Consider the following 19897-nt stretch of genomic DNA (forward strand, 5'->3'; position numbering starts at 1 on the left):
TCAGATGGTGTCAAGCGTGTGTTGCGGCAACCAGGTGAGGAGTACAAAGACAAGTGTGTCTTACCTACAGTCAAGCATGGTGGTGGGAGTGTCATGGTCTGGGGCTGAGTCAGTGCTGCCAGCATTGGGGAGCTACAGTTCATTGAGGGAACCATGAATGCCAACATGTACTTTGACATACTGAAGCAGAGCATGATCCCCTCCCTTTGGAGACTGGGCTGCAGGGCAGTATTCCAATATGATAACGACCCCAAACACACCTCTAAGACAACCACTGCCTTGCTAAAGAAGCTGAGGGTAAAGGTGATGGACTGGCCAAGCCATGTCTCCAGAGCTAAACTCTATTGAGCATCTCTGGGGCATCCTTAAATGGAAGGTGGAGGAGCGCAAGGTCTCTAACATCCCCCAGCTCTATGATGTTGTCATGGAGGAGTGGAAGAGGACTCCAGTGGCAACCTGTGAAGCTCTGGGGAACTCCATGTCCAAGAGGGTTAAGGCAGTGCTGGAAAATTATGGTGGCCATACAAAATATTGACACCTTGGGCTCCATTAGGACATTGTTACTTAGGGGTGTACTCATTATTGTTGGCAGTGGTTTAGACATTAATGGCTGTGTGTTGAGTTATTTTGAGGGGACACCAAATCTGCACTGTTTTACAAGTTGTACACTCACTACTTTACATTGTAGCAAAGTGTCATTTCTTCAGTGTTGTCACATGAAAAGATATAATAAAATATTTACAAAACTGTGAGGGGTGTACTCACTTTTGTGAGATATTGTATATATTCAGGCACATTATGGGTATACAATGTTTATTGCACTTTAGTAGTACTGGGCACTTCCCATGCCTAAGTATGGTTCATAGTTTTTGACTTTTTATTTAACATTTGTCACATCTCTAATAGGATCTATGAGGGTGCCTCTTTGATAGGGTTCCCATATATCTTAAATATACTTTATTAGAGCATCCTGGAAAACCAGCAGCTGACTGGCTCCCGATTAGCGCTCTCAGCCAATGATCAGAGTATTCTGGTGGGGGGGATCTCCCTGTCAGAACACAACAGTTTAGCAGGGGGGATCGCTGTACTAACTTTGGTTCGTTAGTACAATGGCTCCGACCGGAGCTGATAGTTTATTTTTTCGTTCAACCCGCCAGGTTGGTTGAACAGAAAATAACTCATAGTGTGTACCAGGCTTAAGGCACATTACACCTTGGGGTTGATTTACTAATGGCAATGATACTGTACACTGCAAGTGCAGTTGTTTCAGAGCTTAGTAAAATTAGGTAAAGCTTCACTTTTGCAAAGAATATCACATGCAAAGAAATGATAAAAACAGCATCTTTGCTTGCACATGATTGGATGATGTAAGTCGGCAGAGGTTCTGCTCATTTGGTAAGCTCGGGAGCAACTGCACTTGCAAAGTGCACAGTATATTTGCCTTTAGTAAATCAACCCCTTTGCCTTAAAGTATATTTAAAGCCACAGCTTTTCTACGAAAGAGTTAAAACGCCTGTGATTTTTATTTATTATTTTGTTGTCAGCGTTCCATTGGAAAGATTTTCCTTCACCTACTTGTCCTGAAGACGCAATAAGACTGGGTTCACACTGGGGCAGCTTCAAACTTGTCCAACTCTGAAGCCGTCCCGTGCAGAGCGACTTCAGCGTGGCTTGCAAGGGACTTCTCGAATAGAAGTCAATGCAAGTCACCCCCAAAGTAGTGCAGGAACCTTTTTCTAAGTTGGAGCGACTTGAGTTGCTCTGATTTAAACGGTTCCATTGCACTGAATGGAGCGCGACTTGTCAGGTGGCTAAGTCACCTGACAAGTTGCCCCAGTGTGAACCGGGACTAAGAATAAACCTCTACAAAGTGCGCCAGATTCCTTTTCAGCTTGTCCTCAAAATGGATGTTCCAACTGGAATATTACCCCTCATCTCCCCATATGGCGATAACTGTAAAGTGTTGGATTTTCTGTCTTGCTGGTGGACAGTCAAAAAGAGTAAAAAGAGAGGTAGAGCTTCCCACAAACCGCAAAAAAAACATGACAGAGGTTTCTAGCCCGTCCCTACTCCATCCAAAACGAATACACTTTAACTAAGCCTGCAAAAGATGGTAGTTCTAGGAAACAGAAAAAAGGTGCACAGGAAGAGGAGTGCCAAGACCTGAATTAAAGGACTTCTATACTTTTTTTGGAACATTTGAGGATGAATTCCTCCACAATGTGCAGAGGCCAGTAGGGGTTTGTTACAAATTTATTTACTGCTTGTTTAGAATATGTTAAAAAACATTTAAATGTATAAACACTGACCAAAGTTCTACTTTAAGTGCCGGTTCACACTGAAGCGGCACAACTTCGGGAGGCGACTTGTGAAGTCGCGTGCACCGCGACTTCGGCGCGACTTGCAGCGACTTCACATAATGGAAGTCTATGCAAGTCGCTCCGAGGTCGCCCCAAAGTAGTACAGGACCCTTCTTCTAAGTCGGAGCGACTTGTGTCGCTACTATTAGAACGGGTCCTGTACTACTCAATGGACCGCGACATACCGCAACTTGTCATGACAAGTCGCCTGACAAGTCGCGGCAGTGTGAATGGGCTCTTAAAGAATGAAATTCTAATAGATGATGACTGCCAAAAGTCATAATACATGTGACCTGAAACAATGGGTAGGGTTGTATTCTAATAATAAGAGGTTAACAGAAAGTGTGGGTGACCTGAAGGTGTACAGCTGTACATCTGATGATATAACATACAGTAGTTAGGCTTTCTATTGTGAACAGATATCGGAGCGTGTGGCACAACAGAAAGAACAGATAGTAGTGGGGAGGAAAGGCTGGTACCCAGTCTGTTTTCTGGTGGAATGTTCGTGGCACCAGTTGAAAAATGATTGAATTGTGGATTCTTACTCGAGGTCATAATCTAGGCTGGCATCTCAGGGCTGCACCGGAGGTCCTCTGCAGAAAGAGAGAAAACAAAAAGAGATCATTACATTATCTAACAGGCTTCTCATGTGCAGGCAGATGTCTCCCTCCAAGAATGAAAGGTGGGGAGACAGCCATCTGTTGCCTCTGACAACAGGTTTGTCTTGTCAGACTTAAAATAACTCTAAATCAAATCACAAAAACACACATAAAATCTATGGCATGTTACATTTTTTTCAAAAGTATTTTTCAATATTTCTAAATATATGTATATTGTCCTGCCATGAAGGTCCAAGTTCAGGCACTTCCTGTTACAGGGTGACAACCCTCTGCAATGACAGGAGGTGGCCACTGAAGACAGGAAGTGGGTGAAAAGAAGCTGCAGGAGGTCAGCAGCATGGTGATACATCAAAGGATGGGAAAATATAAAAGCAGTATCTTTTAAAAGGAAAATAAATAGCAATTGTTTATTATACACAATCCTTTAGCAAACGATGTACTCCATTAAAAATATACTTTACCGCAGATAAAAAAAAAAATGTTGGCTATATATACACACTTTAGACTGAGACCAGTGAGTATGAATGTCAAAGTCAAATGTACTGGCCCAAGAGCTTACAATCTGCATATCTGTGGTTCTTCTCATATAGCAGTGAATACATGTGCAGCAGAACAATAGGCATTAGCAGCATGAAGCAGCAGGGGTCAGGACATACTCAGTGTAGATACGCTCTCTGGACTTTACAATCCTACAGCTTGTTCCTATTAAACACACTTGGAAAGAGCCCACGTGGAGACAACACTAGCAAACACAGCCAGTTTCCATGACACAGTTACAAAACATATTGCCTGGATTTCCCAACATGTACTACACAGATATAGGTCACGTACGCAGCACTGAGAGGAAGTGTCTGCTAAGAACTAAGCGCAATATACTGTACATACAGACATACACAGTAAATGTAATCAATCTATCACAAGTATTGATTAAAGTGGTTGTAAAGGCAGAAGGTTTTCATCTTATTGTATTCTATGCAGTGGCGTAGCGTAGGTTTTCAGCGCCCGGGGCAAGGTAAGTAATTTGCGCCCCCTACACAAATCTACTAGACCACTACACTGACACCTACACTGACCTAGCTGATCACTAAACAGACCTACCTTATTCCTACACTGACCTACCTGATTACTATACTGACACCTACACAGACCTACCTGACCACTACACAGACACCTACACTGACCTACCTTATTCCTGCACTAACCAACCTGATCACTACACTAACCTGCCAAATTTCTATACTGACACCTACACTGACCTACCTGACCACTACACAGACCTACCTGATTCCTACACTGACCTACCTGACCACTACCCAAACCTACCTGACAATTACACTGACCACTACAGAGACCTACCTGATTCCTACACTAAGGATGGCTGAGCAGGCTCCTAAATGGCAGCATGACACTGCGCCCCCCCCAGATTTTGCGCCCGGTGCGGCTGGCCCCCCCAGCACCCCCCACGCTACACCACTGATTCTATGTATTAAGATGAAAAAAAAAACTTCTATGTGCAGCAGCCCCCCTCACCCGGGACTCTTCCTCTCCTTTGGACTTTCCCAATGAGGAAAGAGAGGGGCGGGCTGAGCCACGGCTCCATGTCTTAAAGTGGAGTTCCTCACAGACGAGTCCATGCTGTGCATGCGCACTGCGCATTCCTATTGGCTCGGTGGTGGAGGAGGGGGCCAAACTTCTGAGGAACGGCGCAGCGGTGCCGTATCCCAGAAGTGGGGAAGGGTACCTGTCAAAAACAGGTACTCGTCCCCCCCCCCCCCCCGAAAGGTGCCAAATATGGCACCGGAGGGGGGGGGGGGGAGGAGGAGGAAACAAAAGAGTGGAAGTTCCACTTTTGGGTGGAACTCTGCTTTAATAGACACAGAGCAGCGGCTTAGCTCGGGTGCCCCCATAGCAAGCTGCTTGAAGCGCTGATGGGGGATCCAAGAAGAGGAGGATCCGGGCTGCTCTGTACAAAACTACTGCACAGAGCAGGTAAGTATGACATGTTTAATATTTCTAAACAAAAAAAAAACATAAGACGAATTTATCTCTAACAGTACAAAATTCTGCAGAGAAAAATTTTAAAGGACAAAAGAGGTGGAAGAACCGTAGTAATTTGTGTCAGTCTGCAAGTCAGGTAAGGAACCTTTAATCTGATTTGTATGCTATGTTCTCAGGATCTCTAGCAGACCAAGCTGGGCTTTCACAGTGCTACTACACAGGACTGGAATCTTGCCAATCATTTAACTTTTTTCCTTTTTAAAAATAACAAACGTGTTATACGTACCTGTTCAGTGTAATGGTTTTGCCCAGAGCAGCCCCGATCCTCATTTTTTCAGGTCCCCTTCCGATGCTCCTGGCCCCTCCCCCCTGCCGAGTGCCCCCTAGCAAGCCGTTTGCTTTGGGTGTGGGCACTTGTGCGTGCTTGTTCCTGAGCTGGCTTTGTGTGTCCATAAGACCAACAGCACAGCTCAGCCCCGCCTTCCCCCTCGCTGCCTGTGACTGACAGCAGCAGGAGCCAATGGCTCCCGCCTGTGTCTGAGTCAATGAAGAGAGAGAGCCTCTGCTCTCATACACATCAGGCTCAGGTATTGGGGGGGGGGGGGGGAATAATGGGAGCTGCTTGCAAAAGATTTTTTAACTTAATTCATAGAATATATTAAAGTGGATGTAAACCCTCACTTAAACCCAGCTTCAGATGATATACAGAGATTAAACAAATCTCCCTACATAAGTTTTACATGTATATCTGCAATCTTCAGCTTGCTATATTCTTTAGAAAGTGCACATTGTGTTACAATTTGTTCTTCCTATTTCAGCTGTGGGAGTGGAGTTCTGGCATACACTGTTTGACAGCTGATTGGAGGAAAGGCACCCCCCCCCCCCCTCTACATAGGCAAAAGAACAAAGATACTTGCAGAGCTTTGCTGGGAATAGACCAGCTCTCTGCTAACCTTTTTCTAGCACCCACCCTGACACAAATTTTCAGCTGCTTTTATCTCCAGTGTCGGAGAACTTTTCAGTAAATATAATGCTGAGAACAGAAGAACGGAACCGCAGCAGGAGCAGCAGAAAGTCATGGGACTTAGTGCTTTGGAGAGGGATAAGTAAACACTACAGATATATGTGCCCAGGTCAAATTTCATGAATCGGGTTTACATACACTTTAAAAGGGAAAAAAAAACTTCTGCCTTAAGAATCACTTTAGACCCCTAAACCCTTTTTTAAGCACTTTCAGCAACTGATTTATTCACTAGGGGCTAGTTTACACAAGTGTTAGCCCTCTGAAGAGAAATCTGCAGTGGATTGCATCTTCAAAGGATGTTTGGCAGGTGGAGAGAAGGCATTATGTTGCCTACTCACCACCTCTTTTAACCCCTAAAAGCCTGCAGCACCGTGGCGCAAGTGTAAGTTATAAAGTTATAATACACTCATCTACTGCATGACCCCTACAAAAATCCAAAAGTTGTTGCCCGGGGATTCTGATATCATCTGGGTGGTACATCCGGATATCAACTGCTGCCATTTTCACTGTAGCCTCCCTCCCAAGTCTTATACTTGCCTGTCCCTGCAGTGGCCTTTGGAAAATGAACCCATGTAAAGTCCAATGGGTCACAAAGAGCAGATGTCAGAGGATCTGTGACAATTACATTAAAGACAGGGAGGTGAAAACTGGACCTATTAACAATAACTGTATAGTTATCCTCTAAAGCTGAATTCTGGTTGTAAACCTCTGCACGGCAAAGTGCAAATGCTTGTTATAAGTGCAGGGCAGGTATACTGAGCTATTTCCATAGCAGACTCCCTTAATTCCGATACAGAATGGAATCATCTGACAAGAGGCTGCGTACAGGAAGCACAAATTAGAGCTTTTTGTGGTTGCAGCAGATTATAAAAAAAACCTTTATTCTGACTTCACTCTGTTTGTGGCAACTATAATAGCAATAGCTACAATATTACTGTGAGATTTAAATGCATTGTTGATTGCAGTAAAATTGTAATTATTCTTGTTCAAAGCCTGGAAATTGGAGGGGGGGGGGGGGGTATCAATATTGTACATTATCCCTTGGGGAAGGAATTTCTATAAAATCAGCCCCTGATAAGGAATGTACCATAGCGGAATGCATTACGTTTACAATTAGAGAATAAGTAACTAATGGTAGTTCTAAAGATAGAAAACTAAAACCGTGAGAAGCAGTTTAGGACAGAAGAGGCTGAAAACTGCACTCTTTGACTAAAACCCTTCCAGTGAACACAACGTCAGGCTATGGCCATATAAACATTTCCATATTCCTATGCTTTAGGGCTAGTTTACACTTGTGTCGCCCTCTAAAGAGCGATCTGAAGATAGGTTTTCAAAGGGCTTTTGACAGGTGGGTGAGAGGGATTATGTCACCTCACCACCTATTTTACCCTCTAAAACCCACAATGTTGTTGCAGAAAAGCCCTATTCACCTATTATTCTGACTCGGATTGGTGTGATAGTGATCTAACCCTTGTGAGACCTCTGTGGCTGGCCTGTACAAGCAGATATGGTCACTGCGGACAATCCTCCTCAGATAGCTGAACTCACCAATACTGGTTTCATCCAAAAGCTGGTTTATTCTGAACATCACACAACAGGAATTCAGCAGAATGAATGGATTTCAGTATTATGCGGTCAAAAGATGATGCTTTCCTTAGCTTAGCATGTGGAATACAAGAGTCCCTGTTACATGAGGCAAATGCAAGCAGCCATGACACAGGAAGTACAGGAAGAACAGGGGTGGAGTTTACAAGGAAATGATGTATCATGCTCACAGGAGGAATAAGAGCATTACCAAAAAAGGCCAGAAGGTGGCAGCAAATAAATACCCATAGAAAAATACATGGTAAATAAATCATAGAATATACTATGTAAATTGCATCTACAATAATGAGAATATTAACTGTGTAACAGCACACCTATATAGGTTGTGTTGCGGCAGTACTGCCACCAAATGTGCCTGAGGTATAATTTGTGCAGCAGAGCTTTACTTGTGAACATACCCGTCTGGCTGCTGCTTAAAAGGGGGGGGGGGGGTGTTGTAAAACCATGGTCAGCTGCTAGGCCTTAAAACAACCCCTCATTGATCTTTGTAGCTGCAGGCACTGTGGGGTAACTCATCCTCAAAGATCACAACAGACACTGAAGTTAGTTTCAGAGCAGCTCACATCACCTGCTGTTGGCCAGCTGCCTAGTCCATACTGCTTGGGGAAGCGAGGGGAGATGAGCTGCGATCTCATTGTCTTTGTAGTAAACCTAGAGTGGATTTCTTTCACTGCTTGTTAAAGCAGACGTAAATCAACCACTGACAGCACATTGAAAACTCTGGTCTCCCAGAATATTTTTCTTTACCATAATGTGCAAGTATGCACAACATATTATGGCACACGTACCCAGCAAAATGATCAATTCCAGTACTGTGATGTCCACACTTCCATATTTACCCAGTCTTCTAGCAGGTTCAGAGTATTTTTTTTTCTTGATTGGCTGGAATGACATCATTTCTGTGCACGTGCACTAAATTGACCTGAGACTCTACACTGAGCTGTGCATGTGCAGCTCAGAGCATATTCAGAAGAAAAAAGTGCTGACAGGCAGGGAGAAGCATTTATGATAGAAAAGACATACAGAGTCTCTTCAGTTATAAAAAGCCTACCTGTTAGCGTTTTTTTTTTTTTTTCAAAACAGGGTTTTCTTCTGCTTTAGAGTCGGTCCACACTAGCGCGACTTGGTCAGCCTGACAAGTCGCGCTCCCTCGCAGTCCATTGACCGCTACAGGACCCGTTCTAATAGGAGTGACACAAGTCGCTCCGACTTAGAAAAAGGGTCCAGTACTATTTCGGGGCGACCTCGGAGCGACTTGCATAGACTTCCATTATGTGAAGTCCCTGCAAGTCGCTCCGAAGTCGTGGTGCAATGTAATGCACAAGTCGCCCCCGAAGTAGTAAGGAGTCGTGTCGCCTTAGTGTGAACCGACTCTTATTGTCTCTTGAATGTCCAAACTTTACAGTTCTACTTTAAAGTGGTTCTAAAGCCATAAGGTTTTTTTTTCCTTTATGCGTTGATTGGCTCCTGCTCGTGTCAATCAAAAATCCTTTGACATGTAACCGAGCTGTCTGTGTCAATAGACAGGGTGGCTCAGGGGAGCAAGCCAGGACGAGTGCCCCCATAGAAATCAGTTTTCTATGGAGGCAGTCGCCAAAGAGGAGGGGCCAGGAGCACTGGTGGAGAACCCAAGAGGAGGAGAAGAATCGGGGCTGCGCCGTGCAAAACCATTACACAGAGCAGAAAAGTATAACATCTTTAATAAAACGGAAGCTTTAATATTACTTTAAGTCCCACTCTGATCTATTTTGACTGCTCATCTGTCAGTCCTTGCTGTGCCCCCCCCCACCACACGTAACAATTCTAAACACACTCTTAGTTTAACTATAGGCAAAACTTTACATTTTGGATAGAATAAGGGAGGGTTATAACCCCCTCAGATTTTATTTTGCCATCTGTGTCCCATTTCTGTGCCAAGATTTCTCTTCACTTCCTGTCCCATAGCCAAAAAGGAAATCTCTGAAAATTAAGGGAATTCTTTGGGGTCACCAGAACCAGTGTCCCCATTGGAAGATTTCTCATCTATTACATTTCTGGGGACAACAGGAATTTGGGGATTTTCCTTTACTTTCGCTTTCAATGATAATGGCAAACAAACAGAGAGGGCGAATCTCCCTAATGGGGACACAGACAGCAATAAAAACCTGACAGGTATTCTAATCCCTCTCTACTCTATCGAAAACTAAAGGAAAAGTTTGCCTTTAGTTATATTTATCGATCAATACTTTTCACATCTCCTCTACAAAAACTATCCATCCAGGACTTATACTCCCCTTACAACTGACTTCTTTACTCCTCCACATACGAAAGAAGACCTAGTCAAGACATATTTTTTCATGCATGCTAAGTACTAGGGCTGAACGATAGTCGATGTGCTATCGACTATAGTGCAGCAGGGGTGGGTGATATTCGCATCGCCGAGGATGCGATATTAATTAGGCAGGGAGAAGTCGGCGGGGGGAGGACTCACAATTCTCACAGTTCAGCGCCAGCGGCAGGGAGAAGTCGGTCGGGACTCGGACTCACAGTTCAGCGCCAGCGGTGAGCAGCGCGCCGTGAGTAGCTGCACAGCTAACCAATCACGCGTGCCTGCACACCTGATTGGTTCGCTCTGTGCCGCTACTCACGGCGTGATTGGTTCGCTGTGCCGCCGGTCAAGAGAACTAGCTGCAGGGCAGCAGACTCCACTGACGGATGATTGTCGAGTCAGGCTGAGGCTGTGTTCTTCTACCGGCTCCTCTCCTACCACCACTGTGAGTCCCGACTGAGAGTGACTGTGCCTAATCCAGATTTCCATCCATAGTACACTGACTGTCACTGAGTGTCAATAGTGCTGCCTGATAAATATATACCATTATTAACCCTGGCCAGCCCTGGCTGTATCTGACTGCAATTATAATAATAAGAAGGCTGTGCTGCTGCCTGCATTGCAATACTCCATGTCCATGATTTCCATCCCAGCATCCCTACAGTAACATTAACCCTGGCTGTCCCAGTGCAGTATAACACAATCAGAAGAAGGCTGCTGCAATACTCATCCCATCCCTACAGTAACATTAACCCTGGCTGTCCCAGCCGGTAATTGTTGACTTTAGCCTGGATTGACGGCTCTCTCAATATCGCAATATATATCGTTGAAAAAAAAATATTGCAATGTACTTTCTTTCCAATATCGTGCAGCCCTACTAAGTACTGTGTAAATTTAACACGTTTAGTTATTTGTTACCCATTTCCGATCACAGTACTCCCCCCCCCCCCCCCGCCCCCCCGACAATGCCTTCACCAGCTTTTCTCTCTAGTTTCTGTCTAGGGGACAAGAAAAGCTGGTTAACCTCCCTGATCCTCTGCTTCCCCTCAGACGGCGCTCCCTCCTACTCTGCCAGTGGACTGTTCCTTGGCTTTCAAGCCTGCACGGGTTATCAGATTAGAGGTAACCGTGACTGATGGCCCCAGAATTATTGCTCTTCCTCTGACGTTTGTGAGGAATTGTAATGTGCATTGCGTAATTCCTCTTGAGACACAGAACATCTCTACAATACAAAGCCTGCCTGTTCGCACATTTTTATTGTCTAGGCAAAGTTGTACTTTAACCACTTCTGGACCGGAAGGATTTGCCCCCTTAATGACCAGGCCATTTTTTGAGATTCGGCACAGCGTTATTAACGAAAAATTGCGCAGTCGTGCGACGCTGTATCTAAATAATTTTTTTTCCCCACAAATAGAACTTTCCTTTGGTGGTATTTGATCACCTGTGCGATTTTTAGTTTTTGCGCTATAAACATAAAAGGAGCGAAATTTTTGAAAAAAAAAACAAAAAAACATTATTTTTCACATTTTGCTATACAACATCCCCCCCCCCCCTAAAAAAAAAAATCTACATTTTTCATAATTTTAGGCCAATTTGTATTCTGCTAAATTGGTAAAAAAAAAAATCGCAATATGCGTAGTTTGATTGGTTTGTGCAAAAGTTATCGCGTCTACAAACTATGCAATTTTTAGCGGGACTGCGACATTGCAGCAGACAGATTGGACCCCTAACTGACACTTTTGGGGGGACCAGTGACATTACTACAGAAATCAGTGCTAAAAATATGCACTGTTACTGTAAAAATGACACTGGCAGGGAAGGGGTTAACCTAGTGGTGATCAAAGGGTTAAGTGTGAACATTGGGGAGTGTTTACGAACTGGGGGGGGGGGGGGGGGCTTCTGAACTGATCATAGAGACCTGTGACAGGAGCTCTGTGATCATTTCAGAGAGAACAACGGTCAGCTGTGTTTACAACAGCTGAGCATCCTTCTCTCCCAGTGGGAAGCGATCGCGGGTGCCCGGCGGCAATCCCTGTGGATTGGCTTCCCCACTGCCTAGTGGAGGAGGGAGCACGCTTGCCCCCCAGCACCACGCACGACTGACGCAGGTGTGGAGGGCGGTCTTAAAGGTGTTAAGCATGGCTTGTAAAGATAAAAGGTGGAGCTTTTTATGAAAAATTATACTGTTGCTGCATATTTTATGCTAGTTAGGTATTTTTTTAATGAAGGTAACTGGACAATATAAGCGTTCATTCTCAGAATGTAAGCTTCTTTAATAACATTTTGGGGGACTACAGTTAGATTTGTTAAAAGACTGGAAAGCTTATCTGTGCCTAGGCCATTAGGGGAAAATTTAACTTGAGCTACCAAGTTTTGTAAATAACTGGCAAACAAATAGGAGAGAGTCTAAGCCCCTGTTCACACTAAGGCGACCTGTGAGGCTGACAGGTCGCCGTAGGTCGCCTTCCATAGGGAAGCTGCGGACCCGTTCTAATAGGAGCGACACAAGTCGCTCCGACTTAGAAAAAGGGTCCGGAGCTTCTTTGGGGCGATCCCGGAGCGACCGTCATAGACTTCAATGTTATGAAGTCCGTGCCGGCCGCTCCAAGGTCGCGGCACGCTGCTCGCACCGCGACCTCGGAGGTCGCCCCCCCAAGTCAGATCGCCCCAGTGTGAACGGGGCCTAAGAGTCCATTCACACTAGCGCGACTTGTCAGGCGACTTGTCAGCCTGACAAGTAGCAGTATTTTGCGGTCCATTGATTAGCACAGGACCCGTTCTAATAGGAGCGACACAAGTCGCTCTGACTTAGAAAAAGGGTCCTGTACTACTTTGGGGTGACCTCGAGCGACTTGCATCGACTTCCATTATGTGAAGTCTCTGCAAGTCGCGCCGAAGTCCCGGTGCACGCGACTTCACAGGTCGCCCCCCAAAGTCATGTCGCGCTAGTCTGAATGGGCTCTTAGGCCCTGTTCACACCTGAGCATTTTTCAGCCCATAAAACGCTCATTTGTGAAAATCCAAAACGCCCAACAATCAAAATCCCATTCATTTCAATGGCCCCTGTTCACATCTGAGTGTTTTGTTCCCTGAAGCAAAACGCCTGAAGCTCACAAAAGTACAGGAGCTTCTTTTTGGGCTGTTCTGGTCCCATAGGAATACATTAAAACGCCGTTATCGGCGTTTCAAGGGCGTTTTTCAAACACACAGGTGGCCTCCAACCCTTTTAACACACCAATTTTTTTACATAAATCAAAACGCTTGCAAAAAATGCCCCAAAAAATGCTTATAAAACGCCTTAAAAATGCTCATAAAATGGCCAACAAACGCCAGAGAAACGCTCTAAAAAACACCCAAAAAACTATATGCTCAGGTGTGAATGCAGCCTTAAGTGCCACCTCCTGACTCCAAAGAAGAATACAAAATATTAATATGCATTGTTTCATATTTCCTACCCCAAAATATGGGTGTATATAATCCTGACTATCTAGGCCCATAACATGCAGTATGTGCTGTATAAGTAATGAATGTAGAACTAAAGCTCTGCAATAAAAACATTGACAGGAGTGTATAGTTATTTGGCAGTAGAGACATGAAAGAGGTTGTAAACCCCACATTTTTTTTTTCAACCTGCAAGAAAAACACATAATGAGCTAGAATGCATCGCATACTAGCTCATTATGAAATACTTACCTCAGAACGAGCCCCCGCCGTCCCGCCCGCTTACCTCTATGATGGGCGACATGTCCAGTCGCCCGTCTTCCAGGATCCCGGCATCAGGCCATCTGATTGGCCCGGGGCTGCGGTGACGTCACTCCCGCGCACGCGCACGGGAGCCGACGGTCACGGCACGGGGCTCTGAAGGAACGGCACCAGCGGCCGTTCCTTCAGAGAGCATGCGCCAGTGACGTCATTGGCTGCATGTAAGGTAAATATCTCCTAAACGATGCATGTTTAGGAGATAGTTACAGTACCTATAGATAAGCCTTATCATAGGCTTACCTATAGGTAAAAGTTGCAGAGGAGGGTTTACTTCCTCTTGAAGATCCTTTCTTGCTAAAAAGAAAACAACAACTGCCCCATGCGGCTGGTGATTTTTCTACACTGTATTTGTGCAATATATGCCTCTGCTTCTACATTTAAAAAAAAAAAAAGACGCCTTTATGACACAAACAGCAGCAAGAAGTCAGATCAGAATTTTTTCTTTATTTATGGATGTTTGAAGCTTTTCAGCGAACAATGGTTACTATGGAACAACCGTTATGCCTTTATCTTTTACAGCGGGCAAAGTTTCCGACAGTTCACAATCAAGTGAGGCTCACATAGTCAGACACTTTCACATACACATACAAAAAACAGAAAATATAAAATAGAACATTTTTTTCTAAGACTGTTCATGAAGTTCTTTTACCACTGTCTGAAAAAAAAACCCTGCTGACTGTCGAATAATCATTACTATTTTCCTATACAACTGGATAGAATTATGCAAAGGTTGCATAACTGAAGCTCATCCATGTGTTCATGGACCTTGCTTTGTGCATTGGTCCAAATCATTTGGTGGGGGGATTATGATATGGGTTGTTTTTCGGGGGTTGGGCTTGGCCCCTTAGTTCCAGTGAAGGGAACTCTTAAGGTGTCAGCATACCGAGACATTTTGGACAATTTCATGCTCCCAACTTTGTGGGAACAGTTTGATGATGGCCCCTTCCTGTTCTAACATGACTGCACACCACTGCACAAAGCAAGGTCCATAAAGACATGGATGAGCGAGTTTGGGGTGGAAGAACTTGACTGGCCTGCACAGAGTCCTGACCTCAACCTGATAAAACACCTTTGGGATGAATTATAGCAGAGACTGCAAGCCAGGCCTTCTCGTCCACCATCAGTGCCTGACCTCACAAATGTGCTTCTGGAAGAATGGTCAAACATTCCCATAGACACACTCCTAAACCTTGTGGACAGCCTTCCCAGAAGAGCTGAAGCTGTTATAGTTGCAAAGTGTGGGCCAACTCAATATTGAATCCTACGGACTAAGACTGGGATGCCATTAAAGATCATGTGTGTAAGGACAGGCGTCCCAATACTTTTGGTAATATAGTGTGTGTATGTGTATATATATATATATTTTTTTTTTTACCTTGGTGTCTATGTATTAATGTTTTTACCTAAGACTGACAAAACTTTCATCTAACACAATTGGTAAAATGTGTGAAACCTGGGTGAAAGCTGTGTGACTAATGTGAACTTCAAACAGACCGGACATGCTACATGCTTTTCAGCCTCGCTATTCTGTTGTGCTTAGAGGACCAAAATAGCAAGTAGGGATGGGCTCAGGTGTGTTCGGATCGTAGTCCCAACCCACTTGAGCAATCGAACCAGGAAGCTGTCACTGTGCACCGCCAATCATAGGCACCGAGGCATTTCCGGCCCACAGCTGCACATACACGTTGCCTATGATTGGCAGTGTGCAGTGAGGGCTTCCTGGCGGGATTGCTCAGGTGGGTTGGGCCTATGATCTGAACACCCCTGAGCCCATCCCTAATAACAAGATATAAAACTAAAAGGGCCCCTCTTTTGCCGTGTGACACATTACTGGTATGGGCTCATCACGATGGGCAAAGTTTACCAACTCCAGACAGTTTGGTAGACTAATGCCCTAGTGGTCTGACTCTTCAGGACAGGAAATAAAAAGTAAATCCACCTGATGTAGACAAAGAATCCGAACAGAAAATGGAATCATTCCTCACTACATGCAGAAGTTAAAGGATAAGTCCAGGCAAAACCTGCTCTGTGCCACATTCTAACCCTAATCTATCTAACCCTGTAAAGCAACAATCACTGTACTTACCTATTCTTCCCCCGATCCGGTCCGGTCTCCAGCGATGGAAGCTGTGTGCAGGAGAGGAACGACAATGGCTGTGAAATGAATGGTAAGTGACGTCACCCATAGACTTACTATGGGGCTTCCGTTGTCAGATGCCTCTCCTGCACCACCTGGACTGGATTGGCTGCAGAATAGGTCAGTACAGGGATTTTTGCTATACATGGATACATTATTTTATACATGGATACATTAGGTTTATAATGTGGCACAGAGCAGGTTTAGCGTTAGTTAGGTATTGCCTGGACTTCTCCTTTAAAGCGGTATTAAACCAAAAATATAATAAATTGCAGTTTACCAATCATTAGATGTGGTGACTGCATTCCTTTTCATTTTTCTAAGATTTTTTCCCTCTGTTTTTATCTGGTGATCCGGTTCACACACCTTCTGTATTAGAGGCGACACGACTTCGGGGGACGACCTGTGAAGTCGCGTGCACCGCGACTTCGGCGCGACTTGCAGGGACTTCACATAATGGAAGTCTATGCAAGTCGCTCCGAGGTCGCCCCAAAGTAGTACAGGACCCTTTTTCTAAAGCCCCGTACACACGTACTGATCGTCGGCCGAACGATCGGCCGTCTTTTGTCCGGTGCTGTCGTGTCTGTTGAAAACTGCAAAAGACTGCACACGAATTTTGTCGGCCAACAACAGCTGACTGCAGAAGTGATGTCATGTGATGGTTAACTTTCCCTGTGTTTTTTCTTTTCTGAGCATGCCCAGTCTTGTTTATCTGCTGTCTGTCGGCCGAAATCTATACTGACTGGTGAACAATCGGCCGTTCTGGTGTTGGCCAACAAAAATTTTATAGCCTGCACACCAGATTCTGTTCGGCCGAAAAGTCGCAGTCGGTTGTCGGAAGCATCATACTAACAAGCCGACAATCGGCCGATCGTTCGGCGGCCGAATATTTATGGCCGACAATCGCTACGTGTGTACAGGGCTTAAGTCGGAGCGACTTGTGTCGCTCTTATTAGAACACGTCCTGTACTACTCAATGGACCGCGGCCGACCGCGACTTGTCAGGCTGACAAGTCGCCTGACAAGTCGCGGCAGTGTGAATGGGCTCTTAGAGCGTCCCCCCTCTGGATGAAGGAGCACAGGAGGCACCTTTGGACAACAGCATTGTCAGTCTGGGGGAGGGAAGTGTAAAATGGACTAGCAGATTCAAATATACTAATATACTAATACTAAAATACTATAATAATACTAATATACTAACTAAAGCCAAACTCCAGCTAATACTTTATAGGCAGTTAGGTTAGGTTCACATTTGTGTGGGTGGTTCCTGCTGCGGGTCCACACCTGTTCCCGCTGCTGCAGCCAACCGCACGGAAAAAACGCAGGAGATGTGTGTGGGTGCCATTAATCCTAATGGCACTCTGCATGCCCTGGAAATCGGTCCCGCACTGGGAACCGCACTGCATTAGCTGTTCCTGTCGGGATGCTATTCCAGAAATGGTGCAGGGACCTTTTCCCCAGGGCGGGACGGCAGCCCATTCAAAACAGGCAGAGCCGCATCAGTGTAAACCTAGCCTTACAGCAAACAGTTGTTCCATTTGGGATAAAAGTTTTACGTAACTAAATGAAACCTGATCATTGTAAGCACCCCTGTCAGTGGTAAATGGTTTGTCTCAACCCTCAAACTGCTACATCTGCAGGAAAGGTTGTTCTTTCAAAAAACAACAGATTTACTGGCTGGATCATTAGGTGAAAAGGAAAGGAAAGAAAGCCTAAAAAAGAAAAGTAATGCAGCCACCAAATCTAAGAACTGATAAGCTGCAATATAATCAATGTTTGCTTTTAGGTTTAATACTGCTGTAAGTCTTGCCTGTACGTGCAGTTTAAGCACAAACAGATCTTACATGGAATAAATGAAAATGTCAGGGCGCTTGAAATAGACTGACCCACGTCAGGTGGCACATAGCAAACGCTTGCCAGTTTTTATATGAGGGAATTTTGTTTCATTACTGTTGGGCAATATTGCTTTGCAGCCATCCAGCCGATGTAAGATGACGGTTTCCAGTTTGCCAAGGCATTCTGTAACTTGCACATTACAGGTAAATGAGACGATATAACCAGGCAATGAACATGAAAAAACAAGCTTGCTATGACCACATCTATCCATGTTTAATTCAATACAAAAGTAGCTACTCTGTCCTTACAGTCTTTCTAATCCTCCTAGCAGAAAGCAGCTCTATTCATCCAGCCTCTGATGTATGACACGCTATGCAGTCTCATTAAAACAAAAGTGCGCCAACGCTCAAATAACTCTGAAACAAGATTGTTAGATTTCAGAGGAGAGACCCCCAATACAATCCTCTCCCTGGCCGATCACAATAATTGATCAGCTATCACAGATCTCACATACCTCTCAGGAAGACTCTGAGCTCTCCCAGTTCCCAGGAAACTCGACTCTCTGCAACTGAGTAGATTTCACAACACCGACCCAAGTCTGTGTGCTGACCGTGCGGCAAGAGAGAGTGATGTAAACAGAAAGGCATGCTCAGCAGTGGGCGACAAGTTAACGAAACTGGAAAATCCCTTATTCTGTCCAATCAGCAGCCTGGGAGCCGGGCCAGCTTTATTAAACATTCAAGCTTTTGGGCTTGCTTGATCTGGAACAGACATAAGGCAAATATACTCGTCTCAGGTCCATAAACGCAGTGCGAGTCTCTGAAAACAGGGAATAGCGCTTTGTCTATGCAAGTCTTCCTCCAACCAGCTTACACAGGACAAAAAATAGATTTGTCCTAAAGGCCCGTACACACGTACCGATCGTCGGCAGACAAGCGTCGGCGGACGAAAGATCTGCCGATTGTAGGCTTGTTAGTATGATGCCTCCGACAGCCATCAGCGCACATTCTGCCGACAAGAATCTGTCTTGCAAGCATTAAAATTTTTGTATGCCGACACCAGAACGGCCGATTGTTCGCCAGTCAGTACAGAATTCGGCCGACAGACAGCAGATTTGCAAGACTGGGCATGCTCAGAAAAGAAAAAACACAGGGAAAGTTAACCATTACATGACATCACTTCTGCAGTCGGCGGACAAAATTCTTGTGCTGTCTTTGCACTTTTCAACAGACACGACAGCCCGGGGACAAAAGACGGCCGATCGTTCGCCGACGATCGGTACGTGTGTACGGGGCCTAAGATTGCAGCAAAGGTGATATATATGACAGGAGAGCTCCCCCCAAATATACATTACATTTTTACTTTACAAAGATACATGTTCTTCCCATCTACCTTCCTTTTTCTTTTCCTTTCCTTCCTTACTTCCTCACTTTTTCCTTTTCCCGCATTTCTTTTTTTTTTTACCTTCCCTTTTCCCCTATTGCGCTTTTCACCTTCCCTTTCTGTGTGATAATGAATCGCCAACAATAAATGAGAAAAAAATATATATGAATATGAGACAGATATGAACTGAACCCTGTGCAATAAATATCAATAAAAAGAAATCAATATTATACACCCTGTGCAGTAAATATAAAAGTCCATAAGATTGTGGTAAAAAGTCAATCAAAACATAACATGTAAAATCCAAAGTGCTTCAGCAAGTAGCCAGTGAAAGATAGTCCATAAAAGGTGCTTAAGTGCTGGAAAATCTGTGCAAGATCATGCTGCCACTGTGTTGTGAAAAACTGTGACTTTCCTCTCCCCCAGGATGTTCCACTTAAAGCGGAGTTCCACCCAAAAATGGAACTTCCGCTTTAGGTATTCTAACCCCCTGACATGCCACATTTGGCATGTGATTTTTTTTTGGGGGGGGGGGGGGAGCGGGTACCTAGTTTTGACATGTACCCTCTCCCACTTCCGCTCGGAGCGCCGCGGCGCCCTGAACGGAAGTTCTCCTCTCCCCCTCCCTCCCTGCAATCTTCTGGGACATGTTAGAGGTTACAGAAGATTGCCGGCCAATCAAGATGCACAGCGCAACTCGGTCATGCGCAGTGGGTACCCGGCTGTGAAGCCGCAAACTGTCACAGCCGGGTGCCCACAACAGTGATGCCGGCGCCGAGGGAGAGGATCGAGGCTTCGGGCGGCCGCATCGCTGGACCGTTGGACAGGTGAGTGAAATGGCTGGAACTCCGCTTTAAGCCCCGT

The 19897-nt window shown here is 45.0% G+C and overlaps 1 protein-coding gene across 3 annotated transcripts in view; it reads right to left on the reverse strand.

Annotated features, from left to right (window-relative positions):
* The window catches only part of TRAF7 (TNF receptor associated factor 7), a 110682-nt gene that overhangs the window by 61332 nt on the left and 29453 nt on the right, over positions 1-19897 (reverse strand). Inside the window, exons 1-2 of one of the 3 annotated variants that reach the window (XM_082261272.1) lie at positions 18165-18390; positions 2838-2953 (exon numbers count right to left, since the gene is read on the reverse strand). In XM_082261272.1, coding sequence (XP_082117398.1) covers positions 2838-2915 — 78 coding nt within the window. In that variant the 5' untranslated portion in view covers positions 2916-2953; positions 18165-18390. Of the gene's footprint in view, positions 1-2837; positions 2954-18164; positions 18391-19897 lie in introns of those variants that run through there. The other 2 variants (XM_082261271.1, XM_082261270.1) reach the window with 2 other exon arrangements.

This window comes from Pelophylax lessonae (assembly GCF_965119305.1).
Source record: "Pelophylax lessonae genome assembly, chromosome: 6".
In the NCBI taxonomy this organism is placed as follows: Eukaryota; Metazoa; Chordata; class Amphibia; order Anura; family Ranidae; genus Pelophylax; species Pelophylax lessonae.